Source organism: Drosophila hydei, unplaced genomic scaffold (genome assembly GCF_003285905.1).
Source record: "Drosophila hydei strain 15085-1641.00,03,60 unplaced genomic scaffold, DhydRS2 tig00008128-arrow-arrow-pilon, whole genome shotgun sequence".
Lineage (NCBI taxonomy): Eukaryota > Metazoa > Arthropoda > Insecta > Diptera > Drosophilidae > Drosophila > Drosophila hydei.
In genome coordinates this window covers 1655584-1676158 of record NW_022045838.1, presented here as the reverse complement: position 1 = coordinate 1676158, position 20575 = coordinate 1655584, and the positions used below count along the sequence as shown (strand labels likewise).

The 20575-nt window shown below is 41.0% G+C and overlaps 4 protein-coding genes across 6 annotated transcripts; 1 reads left to right on the top strand and 3 right to left on the bottom strand.

The window, feature by feature from the left end:
* Nucleotides 1-1659: 1659 nt before the first annotated feature.
* Nucleotides 1660-7361, bottom strand: LOC111602911 (E3 ubiquitin-protein ligase CBL-B-B). Of its 3 annotated transcripts, none has more exons than XM_023320255.2 (7): nt 7128-7361; nt 6420-7040; nt 5936-6343; nt 5539-5663; nt 5362-5483; nt 5167-5298; nt 1660-3196 (listed from the first exon to the last, which is right to left on the bottom strand). In XM_023320255.2, exons 2-7 carry the CDS (start codon nt 6968-6970, stop codon nt 1805-1807), a joined length of 2730 nt encoding a protein of 909 aa, XP_023176023.2. In that variant the 5' UTR covers nt 6971-7040; nt 7128-7361; the 3' UTR covers nt 1660-1804. The 3 variants fall into 3 exon arrangements, with proteins under 3 accessions (XP_023176023.2, XP_023176022.2, XP_023176021.2); XM_023320254.2 differs by having other exon boundaries at nt 7132-7361; XM_023320253.2 differs by having other exon boundaries at nt 7136-7361.
* Nucleotides 7362-9476: 2115 nt separating this feature from the next.
* LOC111602914 (agrin) lies at nt 9477-16731 on the top strand. The gene is made up of 4 exons (XM_023320258.2): nt 9477-10596; nt 14305-15340; nt 15795-15992; nt 16058-16731. The coding sequence occupies exons 1-4, from the start codon at nt 10500-10502 to the stop codon at nt 16599-16601; spliced, it is 1875 nt and encodes a 624-aa protein (XP_023176026.1). The 5' UTR covers nt 9477-10499; the 3' UTR covers nt 16602-16731.
* On the bottom strand, nt 16626-20568 carry LOC111601554 (exocyst complex component 7). Its single transcript, XM_030225325.1, has 7 exons — nt 20298-20568; nt 19729-20243; nt 18306-18370; nt 17515-18245; nt 17133-17455; nt 16935-17068; nt 16626-16872 (listed from the first exon to the last, which is right to left on the bottom strand). The coding sequence occupies exons 1-7, from the start codon at nt 20509-20511 to the stop codon at nt 16770-16772; spliced, it is 2085 nt and encodes a 694-aa protein (XP_030081185.1). The 5' UTR covers nt 20512-20568; the 3' UTR covers nt 16626-16769.
* On the bottom strand, nt 18503-19414 carry LOC111601555 (protein matrimony). The gene has a single exon (XM_023318197.2). The coding sequence runs from the start codon at nt 19271-19273 to the stop codon at nt 18698-18700; it is 576 nt and encodes a 191-aa protein (XP_023173965.1). The 5' UTR covers nt 19274-19414; the 3' UTR covers nt 18503-18697.
* Nucleotides 20569-20575: the final 7 nt, after the last annotated feature.

Below are 20575 nucleotides of genomic sequence, written 5' to 3'. Positions count from 1 at the left end.
TTAATATTTCTGGGTTATATGACATGACTATGGTATGGTATCGCACTTTTTTCTCTTCTTTTTTAATTTTAGACGTTCCTACATCGATTTGCTTTGTAATTTTATTTTTTTTTTATTTTATTGACTTGACTCCGCTTTCTCTTTTACTTTGCGTTTCTTTTTGTTGCTATGCTCTATGCTATTTGTTTTTAACGCTGTTGTTTTTTCGGTATCTTAAAATTCAAATATTTCATAAATAGTTCGATTTGAGGTTATTATATGTTAGTACTAAGTTTTGCGCTTGCATTGATTTGTTTATATATATATATATATGTTTATATATATATATATATATAGTGAATATTGCATTGATTTCTTTCGAATTTGTTTGGTTTTATTATGATTATATCGCCTATGTATATATATATATCGCTTAGTAGTATATGTCAAAAAATTGCGTGTTGGGTTAAGAACTTTATCGACGAATTTTAAAAAAACCGATTATTCGCTTTATAATATATATATATGTATATATGTATGTATTCATATACATATATATATATATAAATTCAGTAAAAAGGGTTTAATACACACTTGGTTTCCTGGATATCTTTTTGTTAATCTGCTTTCTATGCGTCAATCTTTCGCTCGGGTTTTTCGACTTATATAATATAATATTACAAAAAACGTCTGAGTTTTGTATAAAAAATCGAGGTAAACTCTCTGATAGTGCATCGGGTCATGGTAACTTTTTATTGGTGTTTCATTTGTTCTTCCATCAAATCAGTAAACTTAGGGCCAATCTCTAGATCGGCTTCAAAGGCATGTTGGATTTGTTGTCTTATGTGTTTTTTATGAATTGTTTTTATAATGATTGCCGATGCACCAATTAAAATTTGTTTGCAATTTTTTATTGATGACTTTTCGTCAATGAATGTTTTTTTTTGTCTTTTATTAATTGAAGAGCGCATAATAAATATAAAAAATTTATATCTTGTTCATTTTCGGGGTGGGCAAATATTTGTTTCAGTTAGAGCTGCATATAAGAAAATATATATATATATATATATATATATATATATATATATATATATATATATATATATATATATATATATATATATATATATATATATATATATATATATATATATATATATATATTATATATTTTTTTTTTTTTACTTAATAGGAAGTAGATACGTCTTATATATATATAAATATATATATAGCTATATTTGATATAAATGGTTTGTGCTTAAATTTTTTTTTTTTGCTTTAAATAGTGTGAGAATTTGACGAATTATTTTTTAATAATTTTTTTTTCAAATTTATTAAATTTTTTATATTTTTAAATATTAATTTTAAATTTTTAAAGAGAACGAACGACTTGTTTTAATGCCTAATTGCTTGTGCTGGCTACGCCAAGAATGGGTGTGCGTGTGTATGTGTGTGTGTAGCGTAAGTCTAAATGAAGTTTGTATATGTGTGTGTGTGTGAGTGTGGGAGTAAAGCGTTTTAGAGAAATTTTATATATATATATATATGTATATATAAATTTATATAGAGTTTAGACTTAGAGTTAGAGAGAGAGCGCGCTATGAGAGCTGTTTAAATTTATGCTTATGAATTATCATTTGCCTTTTGCTTTGTTCTGGGATCATATCATCATATCATCATCATCATCATCATCATTATCGTCTTCTTCATCATCATCATTAACATCATCAACAATACTCCTCCTGGGATCACACTGTATGAGAGAGACTAGGTGAGGGTGACAGGGAGCTGGCGGAGGGCGGGAGTTGGTTTAGAGGGCGGGCACTTAGGCGCTATTCTTGGAGACAAACTCGCGCAGTATGTCGCCAGCCATTTCGATGTTGTTCCTCGAGATGCCCAGAGCTGTGATTGCGTTCTCCTTGGAGTAGCCGGCATTCATTAGGCGCGCTATATACTCCAGATTGATATTCTCGTAGGGCACAGTGGGGCCGCAGTCTTTTTGATTGATCGTCACGTTCGCATAGAGCAGTGGTTGCTGCTGTTGCTGCAGCTGTCCAGGACTAGCCGCTGGTGTTGGCTGCTTTAACGTTGTCTTTTTGCCATTGGCCAGCGTGGCGGCAGCCGCCAGAGCCGCTGCACTGGTCGTGGTGGTGCACAATTGCGTATAGTGCGAAGTGGCTGCATCTTGGGCACCACTGCAATTGCTGCTGCTGCTGCTGTTGTTGTTGCTGCTGCTGGAGTTGATGGTGGCGGTGGTGCTGCTGCTGGGCAACGTGCCTCGCGCTTCTAGCGGACGTGTGTCGATGACACCGCTGATAGTCTCAGCTGGCCCCACCTCCACCATCTCGTCCAGCAGGGACAGCACCGGCGATGTGGTGCTGCTCGCAATGCGCTGCTGTCGCATCAAGTCCTCGGCCAAGGTATCCACGCTGCTGCTCACATGCGGTGGTATGGGTGGTGCCGTTGTCTGCGGCGGCACATTGTCCAAGCTGCACTGTATGTTGTCGATGCTCTTGCTGGTCGAGGGCGTTGCATTCGGCTTCACTGGCGTCTCCATGCCGGGCGACTTGCGCGGCGGCAAGGGCGGTGCCACTGCAGCACCACCAGCAGCAGCAGTAGCAACAGCAGCAGCATTTGAACAACTTGCAGCTGAAGCCACTGTGCAGCTGGAGCTGGCATTATCCTGTAGATTCTGTAGTATGGCATAGGAGCTAATGGAGGCCGTGTCGCCGCTCGAACCGCTGTCCGTTTTGCTCGGCAACTTCTGCCCGTAGGTGGAGTTGTTCACACTAGAGCCGATGAGTGGTGCACTCATGCGGTTCGTTGACTTTTGCGTGGATGCTTGGCCATTGCCATTGCCACTGCCACTGCCACTGCCACTGCCATTGCTGATGACAGCAGCAGCAGGTGGTGCCGACGGCTGTGGCTGTGGTTGTGGTTGGGGCTGCTGTTGCGCGCAGTTGGTTGTGCCGGAGCTGCCGGCGTTGCTGTTGCTATTGCTGCTACTGCTGCTGTTGCAGCTGCTGCTGGGCAGACTAAACGTTGCCGCACCGCCCGCATACAGATCATTCTGCACCGCCATCAAGCTGGGCGTGGTGCTGCGTCTGCCCAGCCGCGGCGACGTGTGCGGACTGTGCTTCTCCATGGACGACTGCGAGGCGGCCGAGGTGCTGAGCGCATGCAGCGAACTTGTGGCAATATTGAAGTCGCCCATATCCTGGAGTAGGAGTAGTTTGGAGTTTTGTAGTAGTCAATTGTTGGTTGGTGGGTTGGCTGTGTGTCTATTGTGGCTAGAGTGGGTTGGTTAGATGGCATGCCCCTAGAGCAAACGTGGCTGCAAGTCAAAGTTTTGATTCGGACATGCACAGCAACAAGGATATCAAATAAAAACAGGAGCAAAAACAACAACAACAACAAGAGTAACTGTAGACAAATTCAAAGAACAAAATGAAACAATTGAAACCAATATTTATAAATATTTATACACATATATATATTTTTTTTCTTCTGCTGTTCAGTTTTTTTTTGTTTTAAGGAAATCAAAAATTAAATCTAAGAAAATATACTTGCACTTATATATATATATATATATATATGTATATATATAACATATATATTAAATATATATATATATAATTAAAACATAAATAATTATTAATTATTAATTGAAATATGCTAAATCGATGTATGCTGAAGCCTAATGTTAAGGAAACAAACTTGAGCCGAAATTTTTTAAACAATTATGAATGATAAGAGTTAACAAAGGCACACACACATACACCCATACATACACAGATCACACGCTCACACACAATGTTAATTTCGTTTTGCTAATACTTTGAAAATTTGTTTTTTTTTTTTGTTACATAAATTCTGGCCTAGGCTTGTGACATTTAACAAACTAAGAACTAACTACAATAAAAATAATAATAATAATTATAATTGTAAAAAATTACAATAATGTTAATGATAATGATAATTTTACATACATATGCATTGGCCTTGATCATTTTGTTTTTAGCCTTATTATTTTGATTTTCCTTTAAATATTATAATTAATAAATTACAGTCTTAGGGCAGCTGCAGCGCTGCGTACAAAAAACACACACACAAATATATATAATCTATATGAAAACCGATTTGCAAAAACTAAAACAAACACAAAAAAATTATAAACCACTCATGATGAACTAAACATATCTTTGGAAGTATCAAATCATAAACTAAAATGTGTGCGAAAATAGATCATATTTTGTTTTTGTTGTATATAAATGGAAGAAGAACGGAGTGCAAATACAGGTTTCGTTTCGTTTAACTAATAGCTAAGGTATTTACAAAAGGTGCACAAGTGCTAGGGGGAAATACAAATACAGCTTTTGCTGTATATATATATATATATAAATCATAGTTGTTGCTTAATAATATAGTTGTTCAAGAACTTTGTTACACATCATACGATTCAAATGAAATCATAAACAGAGGCGAGCGAGCGTGAATGAATGAATGAATTTAGTTTGTAGAAGGGTAGAACGAATGAAAGAAAAAAGAAGAAGTAGAAGCAATCAACAAAACGAAACAAATCAACAAGAACAGAGTGCACAAACAAAACCGACAGAAACAAGCGAGAGCGTTGATAAAACAAAATAGTAATAATAAGCGACTGATGAGTAACTTCCGCTCGGTACGCTACATAAATAAATAAATACAAGCATATGCATATGCATATGCATATATACACATACATATATATGCACATAATAAACACTACGCTACAAAATGTTGGCGTTTCTCGTTTTGTGTGCGCACAGCTCTGTTAGTTGCAATGAAAAATTGTGGCTAATAATTTACGTATGAATCAAAATCGCTAAACAATAAACTTAATATATAAATAGAACGTCTATGTATATATATATATATATATATATATATATATATATATATATATATATATATATATATATATATATATATATATATATATATATATATATATATATATACATATATAAATGTATATATAAACGAACTAAAATTGATATACATATATATATATGTAATAAGATTATGTGTATATATAAGAGAGATAGAGATAGAGAGGCAGCACAGGCGGGCAGCGCGGGGCAGGCGTCAAAGGCTTTCTTATGGTTTTTTTGTTTTGATTTTGATAAGCGCTGCACTAAACTATACCTCTGTATCATCGTCGTCCTGCTGCAGTTGTCGGCCATTCGTTGCATTGCGATTGTGTTGCTTGCGCGGATCAAAAGCATCCACAACGATCTGTTCGGTGCCCTTGATTTCGGCACGACAAAACGGACATCCCTACAGCGCACAAATTGATGGATATTAGTTAGCTTGGAATCAGTTGAGATGCGACTAGCTTACCTGTCCCTCCGAGTCCACCTGCCAGGCTGTGAGACAGGGCGTGCACAGCAAATGACCGCAAGGCTCGATGCGTATGTCCTTATCGTTCTCTGCGCAGATTTTGCATAACTGAAAGGTGCTGCCTGCAAGGGTTGTTTATGTTAGGGTAGTCGGCGGCAGCTAAATTGACAAACTTACCCATTTCACAGTACAGCTCGTATTGCTCTTGTGTAACTGTTATATGATCCTCTGTTGGACTTTGTACGGCGGAGGACAAATCGGGATTGTAGGCTTGGCCATCGGGATATAAGTAAAAGCCCTCGCTAAAGGCGAGACGGAAAAAAAGCAAAAATTCATTAATATTATATAAATTAGAGTTAAAGGCAGCTTTAGACTGAGCATACAGCCGTAATATCATAGCCCTAATCCTAAGCTAAACAGTTCATATTAACAGATTCTAAATTATAGATAACATAGAGATTCACTTATGAATCATATTTAAAGGTTAAATAAATAGTTAAGCAATCCATTAATTAATAATTAATCCAGAGATAGATCAGTATCTCTCTCTCTCTCTGTCTCCCTTGATCCTTACCGATGCCCATCAAGCAGCGCCTGACACAGCGATTTGTTTTGGGGTATTGTTTGTAAGATCTCTCCATCGGCCGTCACATAACCAATGGCCCATTGGCCTAGCCGCGTGCAGGATAAACGAAAGACATAGCTGCCCGCTTTGTGGATGTACCGTTGCAGACGAGCCTTCACCTCATCGTAGGTCAGAAAGGCCACATAGCCGGGATGGGTAACGGCCAGTATTTGCCAGTTGCGCAGCAATGTGACCCAAGGCTGAAATAGTCGCGTGAATACATCGAATTCAAAATTCGATATATAATCGTTGCACGTCAAGTCGATTGTTGTCTTCAATGCCATCGCCTCCAGGCCGGATGATATCGGATGCACCTTATTAAGTTCCTGACGAAAGATTTTCCAAGCCACCAGTGTACTAAACAAATTATAAGAACAAAATCCAGTGCCGTTTACTGCCCGCACAAATTGTTGGATATTAGTGAAGCTGTTACCTGTTGCCAAAATTGCTCTTCCAGAAATCGGCTGCATCGGCTTTAGTGATTCGAAACTGATCGCCCGCAAAGACACCATTGGGAAATATAGCTTTTAGCTCGCTGAGCATGTGGGAAAAGACCAAACTCAGTTTGGTTAAATTGCGACGATAATGCGAATTCTCATCGAACATTTTCTCTTTGCCCTCTTTGAACAGTTTTATGGCCTGTTTGCATTTACGCATTAGATTATTGATGAATACATTGAAATGTTCGTTGGCATGGAGCAGATGCATTTGATCCTCGTTCTTGGAGTAGATAAGACGCAATCTCTGATACGTGTCCGGCAGTATATCCAATATGAAGGGTGGACTGTTTTTTAGATTCATCTTGGGCTGTTGGCACAATTTGACCACCTTGTCCATCAGTTTCCACGTTTTCTCCAGCGTCTTCTTGTCCGTCGATAGGCGCTGCGAGACGCATGCTTCCGATATTGCTCCATGTAATTTCGAAAAGATTGAAGGAAAAATTTTTGGTTGTGATTGTATGCGACTGGTGCGACTCGTCGCCATCTTTTCTCTCAACACTGCTGCGCTGCTGTCGTTGTTGTTGTCGTCGTCGTCGTTGTTGTTGTTGGTGTGGCTGTTGGTTTGGGGAGTAAAGTTGTAGGTTTCACTCTTCACACACACGCGCACGCACACACGCACACACGCACACACACTCACTCACTCACTCACTCAGTGCGCTGCGTTACAGCGACAACATGAATTTTTAGCTGCCCAAACAGCCAGCGCATCCGATTTTATCAAAACGTTCACTTTGCCTTTAGCACTGGGCATCCGCATTTGCACAATTTGCGCGTTTCGTAGTTAGTTATACACGATTTTTATTTCCCACACAATTCTCTGACTTTTTCAATGAGTGTGGCTGTGTGCGTACATGTGTGTGCCAGTATGTGTATGTGTGTGGGTAGCGATGTTAAACAAAACTATCGATACTTTGGCCCGTATCGATAGGTATGTAAGGCAACACTGTTTGCAGTGTTACAAAATTCAGAGAATAACGCAAATTTGCTTAGCCAGTGCTGACTTAATAAATTAAGACTGTTACTTTTTCAAATGGCAGGGAAAATGCGCGATAACGTGATTTGCCTATTTGCGGGATCATTAGCATAAGACTGCAAGGAAAAATAGAAACTAGTGAAAATCATGGCAAATAACTATGCATGCTACTGGCTCATCAATTTAAAATTGGTACATTTTCACAAGTGCACTCATAACAAGCACTTTTGATTTTACCATTTTGCCATATAATTTCCGCGCTCCTCTATCATCATTTTTTATATAATACTCGGGCTTTTTAGCTAAGCCTGTGATTAGAGTCGAAGAAAACTCGCACGACCTGCAGAACAGGTGCGTGGCCGTTGTTATTGCTTTGCGTTTGGCTTCTATCTTTATTACACTTTTTTTTAGGTTTTTTGCTTCTTTTTTTAGTTTTTGCTTTTTTGTTTTTAATATGCATGCAGGCATTGCAGCTACAATTTTCACTTTCCATTTTTATTGGCAACCACGACATCAAATCTTGGTTATGGCCAAAAAGAAATTGCAATGCTGCCAAAGGTTTTTTTTACTCGAGGCTTTCTTTTAATTAATTTTTGGTTTTTTTTTGTCTTTGAAGTGGTGTGATCTGCGCGGCATTAGTTCTGGGCGGCTGTGGCTGCTGTGTCATGGCTGTCAGATGCATTATGCCGCTTAGGCTGTCTGGTTGCCCAAAAGCTAACTGTAAACATTCACTTACTGACCTCTTTTTTCTGCCAGCTGCTGCGCTGCAGCGCTCAAATTTTCTTTATGCACGCGAGCCTCCGCCAAAGCTCATCTATTTATGTACATACATATGTGCGTATAAGTGTGTGTGTGTGACCCTTATTCGCCAACGCCACTCAGGCGTAAAATTTATGGCTTAAAAGTCGACAAGTCTATAAACACAGCTTCCAGCTAGCAACGTCTGCGGCTTTTAAGCATCGACATCGACTCTGACTCCGACTCCAGCTTCAGTGCGCACTTTCTACGGCGACAAACCAACAGCTCGTCCGTCCCACTGTCCGCCTGCACAGTTGCACAGTTAGCGGGCCTCAGTCTATGTGTGTGTTATAATTTCAAATGCGCGGTTTGCCTTTTTGGTTGCATTTTGCTGCCACTTTTGGCAAATTAAATTTGTACGCAAAACCGATTAGGTTTTTGCTAGACAACATGACCAAGTTGTTATTTTAAATACCGACAACTCCATTTAATCAATGGCTAAAGCGCAGTCAAAGCCACGGCGAACAAAGCGCCGCACTGTGAAGGCGTCGCACAGTGTGCTAAGGTAGTGGCAAAAATCTGTCTATTTTCATGCTTCCTGTACAGAAAATTCTAAAAATTAGAATTTTTGTGAAAATAAATAGTAAGATTACTATTTAAATATTATATATTCTTATTTATTTACTTATTAAATTATTTTATCCAATTACTTTTAATGTTACCTATATTCTTGCTTAATATATATATATATATATATATATACATTTTTTTATATATTTTAATTTTTAATTTTAGTTTTTAATTTTATTGTTGGTTTTTAATATATATATATTTTTTTTGTATTATTATTTTAATATTATATTTTTTTATTTTTTTTATAAATAAAACATCTTCCACAATTTTCACTTAGGTACTATCAGCTACCCACTGTGCGGCGCCCAACTAACGCCAGCTGCGCTGCGGCTGCGCTGCGACTGCCTTTCACTCATATAAATGGCATTGCAAATTCGAGTGTGAGTGTCATTCAAACCTTTCTCTCGTGTCGTTCGGTACGACGGCGCAGTCGCAACAACTAAGATTTTTGTCGCCAACAATCAAATTGGAGCTGGAGCTGCAATAACACCAACGACAACGACAACAACTACAACAATCAGAGCCTATAATTTTATGAATGTGTAAAAAGGCGAACGCGCGGTTCGGTTGTGTGTGTTTGCGAGCCTAAGTTGCGCATGTGTGTGTTCATTCATTGAAAACGCAGCAGTCCAGCGGCAGCCAACAACAATAAATAATGCAGCCGCTGTAACGTCCAACGTCAACGTCAACGTCAACGCCGAACGTCGACTGCGCACGGAACAGCATCACAGCGAATCACTTCGCATGCGAAACTCAACGAGCGCGCATCAAAAAAATCAAATTCAAACGGTTACGGTTAAAGAGTAACGAACTACACTGAAGAAAAGAACTGAACTCGAGTGCCCGCCCCGCAAGAGACTATCAAAAGATATTTTGTGTGCATACAGCTATAATAAAAGAGCAAAGCATAAAAGAAGCAAAGGAAGAAGAAGAACGAACGAACGAACGAACTGACTGAACAAACGGTAACTGTGGTAAACTTCAAAAGGCACACAGTCGTAATTGAAATCGAATTAAAGCAACGTGCAAAAAAATAACAAACAAAAAATACAAAAAAAAAAATAAAAAAATAAAGGAACAGATAAGAAAACAACTAAAAGGCAGGGCGATAAAAAAGAAATTATGCCACATTGTGCGAGAGGTCAAAGCGAGACGAGTTACCAGCAGATTATATAGAGCTCTTTGCGTAATTACCGCAAGCCTCGCTTTAATGCTTAATAGGCAACCGAATTAACGCAGGTCCACAGAACAAACCAAATGAGCTAAACGCTAACCGCTAAAAACCGTTAATTTGAGCTTTAGCCGCGTCGCAGAGCTTCAGCTTCGGCCACAGCTGGCAGCTTGCAGCAGTTCTCTTGCACAGGCGCTGCCTACAGCTACTGTTCAAAACTTTCTTCGAAGTCGTGTGCGCCGTGATCTTTGCACGCCGTCGCATAGCTGGTATTGAACTTGAGAAGTAGTCGCAGTCGCAGCAGCAGTCGCACTCGCAGCAACAACAATAGCAACTGCTTCTATTTCAATTGTTAACGAGCGAAAGCGTCGTAGTCACGCATATACACACACAAGCAAATAAAGCATACTCACACACGCACGACTTCGTCTTCGTCTCGCACTTCGTCTTCCTTTGCTACGTTTAGGCTAGGCCAGGAAAGTGCAGTCGACAGTGAAAATGATGTGCCCGTTCCAGACTCGCTTTAGGCTAAAGTTCCAGTGCCAGCTGTTTGGCGCACTGCTAACATGCATGTTAACGGCAATGCTCACTAATGGTAAGTCATATAGCGTAATACAGTGAATGCTGGCTAAATGCAACTCGTTTGTTTTTGGTCAGGTAGAATTAAAGTAAATATAAAAACAAGTAATATAGCCTAAAGTTGGCATAAATAAATATAATTTAAAATTTATTTTTATGTAAGTATTGTACAGTAAACATTTACTAAAAACGACGTTCAGACTACAATTTCATAAGCTTCAAATTAATCTTTTTAAATTATATTTTTTTCTTAAAGTACTCATATGCAAGCGCTTACTGTACATTTAAGCTAACTAACTGTAAGCTGGGCCTTGCGGGGGGTTAGGCTCGTAGTAGAAAGGCCAACATTGTCTTCACTGTTGTCTTCAGCAGCGGCAGCAATTAATATCTAAGGTACGAGTACAAAGTGAATGTAAAACTGACACACATCAGAGAGTTGGAGCCCCTGCCCCCAACTCCTCGCCTTGTGGCATGTGCCCACGATCCCCCGTGGCCCCTTACAGTGCCCACTCGAACAGAACGTACAGCGTAAAAGTAAAGGCTCGTAAATTTTGCCCGTCGTGCACAATTTGTCCAACATTCAAATAAATTCATTAAACACAGCAGAGACTCGAACCCCAGCGGTTGGGGTTTACAGTGGTTCAAACTGGGCTCAAAATGCTCACTCACTCTCTGTGCATGTGTGTCTGTGTGTGTGCGTGGAGTGCAGCCAACAATTTGGTTTGATTGCCTTATGAGGTCATCATTAAAGAGTTTGACCCGCTGCTCGGTGGCAATTGCTGAAAGCGTTTTGCCTCTGGTTCGACACGTTCGTCATTTAATTGAAATCAAAAATTCTCTTCTTCTGTTCTGCAGAGATCACGACATTGTTTTCCAGTTATCATCAATTTGAGCTGATGATGACTAAGTTGTGGCGGCCTCATGCAATTGTGATTTCGAGCTTTGATTTGCTATCTCGAGTTCTCTTCGGTTCAAAATTTAATTGCTTGATCCATTTAATGGATAATTATCCGCAATCTTTTCTTTAATTATTTATTAAATTTATCATTTGAAGTCTTTAGATTATCTTGGAATCTTTTAACTATGCTAGGTTCGTTGTCTTCCATTTATGTTGGTGAGGAATGGAAAAATCATGGATAATAAATAATCGGTTTGCTTTTCACAGCGCTTTTCTATGCGCATCTCATATGGTATAGACATATAAAATCTCAGCGTATCAAATTCATTCAGTACAGTTTCAATCTTATACTTTTCGTGAATTGTTTTTCTGTGTGGGTTTTATTCAGGCAATAATAACTTAAGCTAACACTTTCCCAACGCTACTTTACACTTTCCCTTTTTCCAACTATTCCATGCAATACCAAATGTTTACAGCAAAGTAACAAAATTTAGAGGCTTGTTTCTAGAAGAATTTTAATTTTATTAAAGTGCTTTTCTATGTGTTTCTCAGATACTATAAATGGCTTGATTAGTTTAATTATATTTCATTCTGGTTAGTTAAACTATTCTTATTTACTTTGTTATTGAGCTTATCTAATAAATAAATACTATTTCTAACTAAAAAAATTATTTCCACATCATACAGCACTGTTCTATATGAGAAGCACATAGAACAGTGCTGTATGATATGGAAAGAAAGCAAAGCTAAAGGTTTCAGCTTCTTACGTTCAGTAAAAATGAGTTAAATTTACATTAACTTTGCTTCTTCAATTCATAATTTACTTATTTATACTTTTGCTTGCTACGCAGCGCCTCTCTATGCACTTCTCATATATTTAAGCAAACTTTCCGCCTCAACGAATTTGCATTTTCCATTTCTGCAATTCCATTTATGTTTAGCCTTGCACCACTGTGCAGCTGGCATCATGATATGTGGGGGCAGCAGCGACACACACACACACACACACACACACACGCACACACATATATCATGTCTGCTTTTGCTGTCCCGGCTTGAGCCTGCCTAGCATCGAGCTGTGGCTGCTGCTGCTGCTGTTGTTGTTGTTTGCCACTTTTGAAAATTATACGTTATGCGATTTGTTGTTGTTGTTGTTGTTGTTGTTGCAATTGATGGCATCCGATAGCAGGAGCCGATGTCAGAGAGCGACTGTGACTGCACTGCTCGTATGTGGAATGCGCGCCACTCTGCGCCGCTGATGTCTGTATTAATTTCTAACGCCGCTTAATTTTCTCTACTTGTGGCCATTAAATAAGCTGAGAATGCGACTGCGTCTGGATTAAGTCTTGGCATTCGCTTTTTTATTGTTTATCTTTTCGCTTTTTTTTAACGCAACGGCAGCAGCTGCTGCTGCTACAAATTGAAATAATGAACGTGGGTTCAATTATCTCAAGCAAACAATCGCAGCAGCAGCAAACGCAGCAGCAGCAGCCGCAGCAGCTGCTAATAGATTTTCTACTCTTCTACTTGGTTAAGCTGTCTGCTGGCTGCTGGCTGCTGCCGTTTCCTCCGCTTTCTTTACAAACAATGCCCAAACGTAGGCCAGCATCCAAGAGAACGACTCCAACTCCAACTCCAACTTCTGTGGACAGAAATTTTCGGGCCGTTGCCGGCGAGGCAATTAGTTGTGAAAATTTCACTTGCAGTTTTTTTTTCTTTCATTTTTTAAGATAGTCTCAGCGATCTCTGGTTTGGGGATTAGCAAGCGCAATTATAGATGGAGGTCATTTGATATGTACTAAATAGTTTTTTTTTTTGCAACTTGTGTGTGGGCTGTGTGCCGTTAGCGTGGATCTCTGCGAACGCCTCAGCTGCCTCAGCTCAGCTCGACTCAACTAACTCGCAAGCCACATTCGCTATATGGGAATTAGTCAACTGATAATAATCGTTAGCGGTGGGGCGGGGCAGCGTTAGCTAGTTGGGGCTGAGCGCGTGACACGACGTCTTGGGGAGAAGCAATTAAAAACGAATTGTGTGGGTAGCTTAAAAATGTAATTGAAATTCATAAAAAAATGTAAATAATAAAGTATTCAAAAAAGTAAAACAAGAAGTAAAAATAAGACAAAAAAAAAAACAAATGAAAATACATAACAAATTTAAAAAATATATATTATATATTTTATTAAAAAAAAAAAAATTAAAAAGTAAAACTTAAAATAAAAAATAAAACAAAAAATAAACTAAGAAGAAAAAGAATTAAAATAAATATAAAATAAAAAAAGTAATAAAAGCAAATGAAAATAAAAAATAATGAAAAAAAATAAGAAATAAAACATAAAAAGCTATTTGAAAAAGGTTAACAACAAAATTTAATTAATTAATTAAAATAAAATAAAATGTAGTATTCTTACATTTTATTTTTCATTTATTTTTATGTTAAAAATATTTAATTAAAGTAAATCATAAAAAAAGAATTGTTAATCAAAGCACCTGGGGTAGTTCTTCAGTTTATGAGAATTGCATAGTAGAGCGATTTTAAGCAAGAAAAAAGTTGCAGTTCGCACCAGAATCATTATCACACTCAGCTTGGAGCTCTTACGTGCGTGACACGACATGTGCGCAACACGACGGGCAACAGCAGCAACTGGAAAAGGGGCAACTGCGTAATATGCTTTAGCTCACTCACAGCTAATCCGTAATTTGTATGCCCCGTGGCAGTTCTTCCGCATGCCGAGCGCAAGCAAACTTAACGCACAGCAACTTTAAATCTCCTCTTCTTCTTCTCACACGCTTTCTCTCTCTCTTTGCCTCCCTGTCTCGCTGCAGGCGCCGTTACAGATTCACCCATTAAGATCATTAAATTGCCGGCACAAGCGCCTGTGATACGCTATCGAAACGCGGATGCTGCGCCGGATTCGCTCTTGATCAACTATCGGCAGGATGCGCAGCCAGAGCTGTCGGCCACGTTGATGCAGGCGCCGGGTGCAGCGGCTGCGGCACTGGAGAATCTGCTGCAGGAGGAGCTGGATCAGCAGCAGCAGCTGACCATGGGTCGGCAGCACAGAGCCAGTGCGTCCAGCACGAATGCCAACAACAATTGTCCACGTTCCTGTCCGCCCAGCTTGACGGTGGGCGCGGAGCCCGTTTGCGGCACTGATGGCCTCATCTATGCCAATCTGTGTGAGCTGCGCAAGAAAACCTGCTCCCGCAATGGCGTCTCCCTGATCAAGGACGTGCGCGATGGCTGCGAGCGTTCGAAGGGCTCCGATTGCAAGCATCGTTGCAGCACCGAAAAGGATCCCGTTTGTGGCACCGACGGACGCACCTATCTGAATCGCTGCATGTTGCGCGTTCAGTCGTGCCGCGTGGGCCTGGCGGCTGTCAAGCTCTCGCATGTGGGTCCTTGCAGCAACACGAGCGCCCAGCGCGAATCCTGTCCCGTGGACTGTAACAGTGCGCCGAAGGATGGACCCATCTGTGCCTCCGATGGCAATGTCTACAACTCCACGTGCGAGATGAAGCTGCACACCTGTGGTCAGGGCGTCGTCAAGACCAGCCGCAAGCACTGCCAATCGACGCGCATGTGCCGCGAGTCCTGCTGGCGTGTGGCAAGGCCCACTTGCGGCTCGGATGGCCGTCTCTATGCCAGTCCTTGCAAGATGCGCTCCACCAATTGTGGCAAGCATGTGTTCGAAGTGCCGCTGTCCTTCTGCATGCCGCAAGAACGACATGGCAGCCAGTCGGCGGAGACATGCCCCACCGAGTGCCCCAAATCGGAGGCAGATGCCACATCGCAATATGTCTGCGGCAGCGATGGCAATATCTACTCATCCCTCTGCGAACTGAAGATGCTCAACTGCGGGTGAGTTGATTGAAAATATATAAATATATATATAAGACTGAAAAGCTTAAGATGTAAGGTTAGGTTTGGTTAAGCTCAATTGTTAAGGATTTAATACTGATTGAGCTTTAGAAGCACATTCAATGATTCAATTACTATGAAAGAAGCTTTCAAAGCCTTTTAAAGTCCTATAGCATTGATAACTGTTTACACATTTATCTAAAGACTTTTATTAAGCTTCCTTTAATGCATTAATAGAAAGCGAGCCTGAAGCTCACCTTCTTAAGCTTTAACATAGTAATTAAAAAAAGAATGGCTTTAAATTCTAAGTAAAAAAGCTTTGAAAGCGCATTGAAACCTTACATGAACTACAATTCTTAGTAAGCTTCAATTCGAGCTTACAAAAGCTTCTGTATTTTACAAGCTAATCAATTAAAGCTTAAGCCGATTAAAATTAGATTTTTTCCCTTTACAGCCCTCAACGCAAGTCCATTCAGAAGATGAGCATGGACAAGTGCAAGAACCGTTTGACACGCTGCAAGCAGCTGCCGCCTTGCAAGGACTTTAACAATCTGTTTGGCTCGATCTTTAGCTCGAAGCGCAATGACAAGTTGTGCGGCACCGATGCCAAGACATATAACAACGAGTGTGAGCTGGCCCATGCCACGTGTCTGTGAGTATTGATTCCTACTTCAAGTTGCCTTTTATATAAGCAATTCTGATCATATTCCTGCGCAGACGCGGCGTTAATTTGGCGCACATTGGACCCTGCACGGATCTGAATTCGCCTGTTAAGGATTGTGGTGATGCGTGCACGCGTGCTGATCTCGAGCAGCAGCCGGTTTGTGGCTCCGATGGCAACACCTTTGGCTCGATGTGCGAATTCAAGCGACGCACCTGCAATCTGCGCGTGGTGCCCGTCTCGCTGAAGAATTGCGCCCTGACCGCTGACTGTGAATCCGACTGCGATGCGCAGCCACCGAATTTTGTGTGCGGCTCGGACAACAAGTTCTACAAGTCGGAGTGTCACATGCGTAAGGAGAACTGTGGCAAGCATGTGTTTGTGGTGCCACTGAAGCGCTGTCTAGCTGCCTTCCAGTTTAAGGGCTGCGCTCGCATCTGTCCGCGTGAATTTGAGCCGGTGTGTGGCAGCGACAATAAGACGTATTTGAATGACTGCTTCCTGGACATCGAGAATTGTCGCACCAATAGCACCGTGGCTGTGCACCATTACGGCGCCTGTGGACGACCCGAGGCGCCATCCACCAATTTCCTTTACTAAGAAAGGGGATTTCTTCCAATTTTACATGGCATTTAATATTTTTTAGGCTACAGTCTATTGCGTATTGTATGTATAATATTTTTAAAAAACAATATTTATTATGTTGGAATTAAAAAGCCGAACGAACGTACAAGATGCGGGAATGCTATGGGTTGGGCTTGGCTTGCACTAGGCGGAGTCATCGAAGAGCTTGCTAAGCATTGCATTGATCTCATGCGGCCTATACTTGACGTATTTATCCGGATTCTTGCTGAACTGCACGCCAGCGTACCTAGAAGAGAGTTGAGGGTTCGATTTACTGATGGTTTATGCATATTCTTAGCAGTAGCTCACATCTCAAAGAATCGATTGTAGTTTGGCAGTATGTGCTCCACATTGTCGCGTTTGATGCCCTCGCGTAAGATGACATCGGGTATGGAGATGCCACGCTGTATTTTGCATGCCTCCTCAAAGTCCTTGTTGAAATTCTGCAATAAGTTATAGATTACAAAATTGAACTCATCTTCTGTCAGTCTTATTGTTAGCCTTTACCGAAAATCGCTCCTTGAGCACGCTGCGATCCTTGTCCTTCACTTTACCAGCCACTGGCTTGGGCAGCTCCTCCAGCGAGTAAATGCCCGAAAGCATTTTGGACCAGGTCTTCTGGTAGCTTGTCTTCAGCTCACGTATCATTTCCAAATAGCTATGCTCGCATTCCTGCTCTGCCAGCGTGACCAAATCAATCAGATTGGAGCGCTGCAGCGATTTGAGTATATAGTGTATATTGTTTAGACGGAAGAGATGCTTGGTGGCCTGATCATTGTATTGCTCGCATTTGTTCATGATGGACAGATTGAGCTCCGCCAAAGCTTTCTCTGTAAAAACAAGAATTTATATGAGCTAAGGTAGCGAATCTTGATCTAGCTGATTATACTTATATAGATAGCCAACAGCGCTTTGTTGCGTTCCTCGCCAGGCAGCGCCTTCTTCATTAAAATCGTGTCCAACTGCGTAGAATATAGCACATCCTGTGCCAGTATGGAGCCAATTACATCGAAGTGTTCGTACAAATGCTCGATAAACCAAATTGTGTTGGAGGTCAATTCATGCACAGTCGCATCTTTGGGCACATTGCTCTGGCCCACAATATTTGTGCTTGATTCGCCCTTGACCACGTCCAGGAAGTGCTCCAATGCCTTAGCGCCCGTTTGCTGCAGTTTGTTAAGCACTTTGGTCAACTGTTCCCGCTGTGCTGCATCGTAGGTGCGCTCAATGTCTGGCTGCAGTAGGATGACACGTTTCAGCGCCGAAAAGATGCCCAGCGCTGAAGTCCATTCCTTGCGTGAAATGCAGCGTAAAATGCGCTGAGTAATAGCATCGGCATCCTTGACCACCAGATCGATAGCATTATAAGCCAGTCTGGCAAATACTTCATTATGCTTCGATTGAGGTATGATATCACGCATGATCGCGCGCTCCCAATTGAGCAGACGCTGCAGGCCCAACAACATGACCAGATACTTGTCCAACTCCTGATCGCCATCGAGCAGATCCTCGGAGGTAAGATGATCCGAGTGCGAGGAGGCTTTCTTAATGGAGAACCCAGTGGACTGCTCAATCGTTTGTGTGGCACGCAAATACAATTTGTTGGCCTTTTTCTCGAAGCTGAAGGGAGGTAAAGTTAGAATTGAGCATTTTTACAGGGTATCTACAAAGGCTACGCACATTTGCTGCAGTCTGGCTGAGGTGTTCTTCTTCGGCTCATTTTGCCGGCCGCTGTGACGTGGTCGCTGCAAGAGAATGAGTTTTTAACACACAGATACAAGCAAATAAAACTTAAAATTTGATTTTCTTATAATTATATATAATAAATAAAATAAATTGTGCTTTTGCAAGAAATTGAATTTATTTTATGATATAAAACAATTATGGAAGCTTGAGGCTGGTTTAAATATTTATATAATCTTTAGTCTAGCGCACAATCAATCTAGACTTAAAGTACCTTTTAGTATACAAATATTTTTCACATATTCTTCATAAATTAAACATAAAAATTGATTTTAATAATAAATAAAACCTAAGCATATCAGCCAGCGATAGCCTAAGCTGTTGCTTATTTAGAGCTCCTTGAGGGCTTCCAGTATACGATTGCAGTCCTCATCTTTGCGCACGCCTAAATTCTTTAGATCCGCTCGCTTCATGGATACCAATTCTAACAGATCAATATGCGAATTTTCGAATTTATCCAGATACGTTTCCAAGCCGACGAGGAGCAGCACCTCCTTTACATTGGTGGCATGATTCAGCACATAGGAATGATTTGCCGCTTGAATGGAGCGACGACGCGACTCCACGGTCAGGGAGGTCTCCATATTGTTGGCGCTCGAATCATCCAGAAAGTTGTTCAGGCTATTGTTGTTATCATCGTCCAGGACAGAATTCTTCATATGATTGGCGGTCGATTGTTGTGGCTGTGATGTTGGTTTATTGAATTGCTTCGCAAAGATCATCGGAGAGGCAGGACTTTTCATTTGCTTATCCTTGCGGATGGGCGACAAATTTGGCGAACGCAATTTTCCCACGATTGGCGTGGAGCAGCGCACATGGATGCTATCCACGGAGAGCGTGTGAATATCGGGCATGCGATTCATCGGTAATTGGCAAACTTCCTTTGGTGTGCAAAAGTCTGCCATTTCAATTGTTATAAATTTACACGAAAAAAACACGTACAAAATAAAAGAAAATTTCCAAATATAACACGAGACGTTGTTGGAATGCGAAAATTAATTATGGCCTCGACGGTCGCCATCAACGGAAGTTATTTGGAAAACTGCCGTTAGGCGCACAGAGTTGCATATGTGGTTTACATAGACGATGCTGAGAGGTAACGCATTGGCACGTCACAAGGTCTCTCAAACCTCTTCTTCGGTTTGCACGATCCAAATGCAGGAGTGTTGAGAGGTTACACATACGGGTCACAAGTCTTTCACGTCAGCTTCTCTTATACTGTTCAATATGCACCAACACAAATATTAAAGAGCACACACATTACACTGTTACAACCGAAAATGCCAGCGTTGCCCACTGGTCCACATTGAGAGAGTTGAAAGGTAATAAAAATCACTCTCTTATACTCAACATTACTCACCAAAGCCTCTGTGCCCCAGCTGCTGCTCTTCTGATGATCCTTCAGCATTTGCAGAGAACGCAGTACAACTTCTCCACGTTCCGTTGCATAGATGTGTGTGTATTCGCGCATATTCTGTTCCAGCCAGTGTGAAATAGTGAAGAGCTCTTCGCGTGTGCTCTGCGAGAGCTGGCGAAAAGATGTGAACTCATCGCTAGATGAATCATCCTCAATATAAATCAGATCCAGTAGCTCTACAGGCTTTAATGGTGCGCTGTGCTTCTTTAGCAGCATACTGTAATGCTGATTGAGGCCCTCGCAGCCATTATTAAATAAACTGGTGACATTCTCCAGCTCTACGCTTTGCGAATTGTTGTGCAGAAAGTAATCCATGGCGGCTCGCAGCTTGGCCAGCGCATCCAAAAAAGTGCCAATGTTTCCCTCAATGGGACCCTGATGGATGAGCTGGCAAACTTCCTGGGAGACATCATAGTGGGAGAGCACGTTCTCCAGGCAGTTCAGTGTGGCCTCCAAATCTGAAAACCGTGACATTTACTTAATTTGTCAACGCAATATTAAAATTTACTCACTCTGTTGTCTCTTTTGCAGCTGTTCCGTCTCCTGGTAGACGGGCAAAATGGTTTGCTCCAAGTTGCCCAAACGCTTTTCGAAGATGGTGAGTATGCTGGACATTTGCGTGGAGAGATCATGATACTTGTCCACACGATCCTTCAGCAGCACCAAATTGGTTGTTTCTTTTTCCAATTTGTTATGCGCTTGTAGCGAACTATCCAAATTATTCATTGTTTTGATATTTCACTGCAAACCGACAACACCGCCCACAGTGTGTACTAAAAAACAGCTGTTA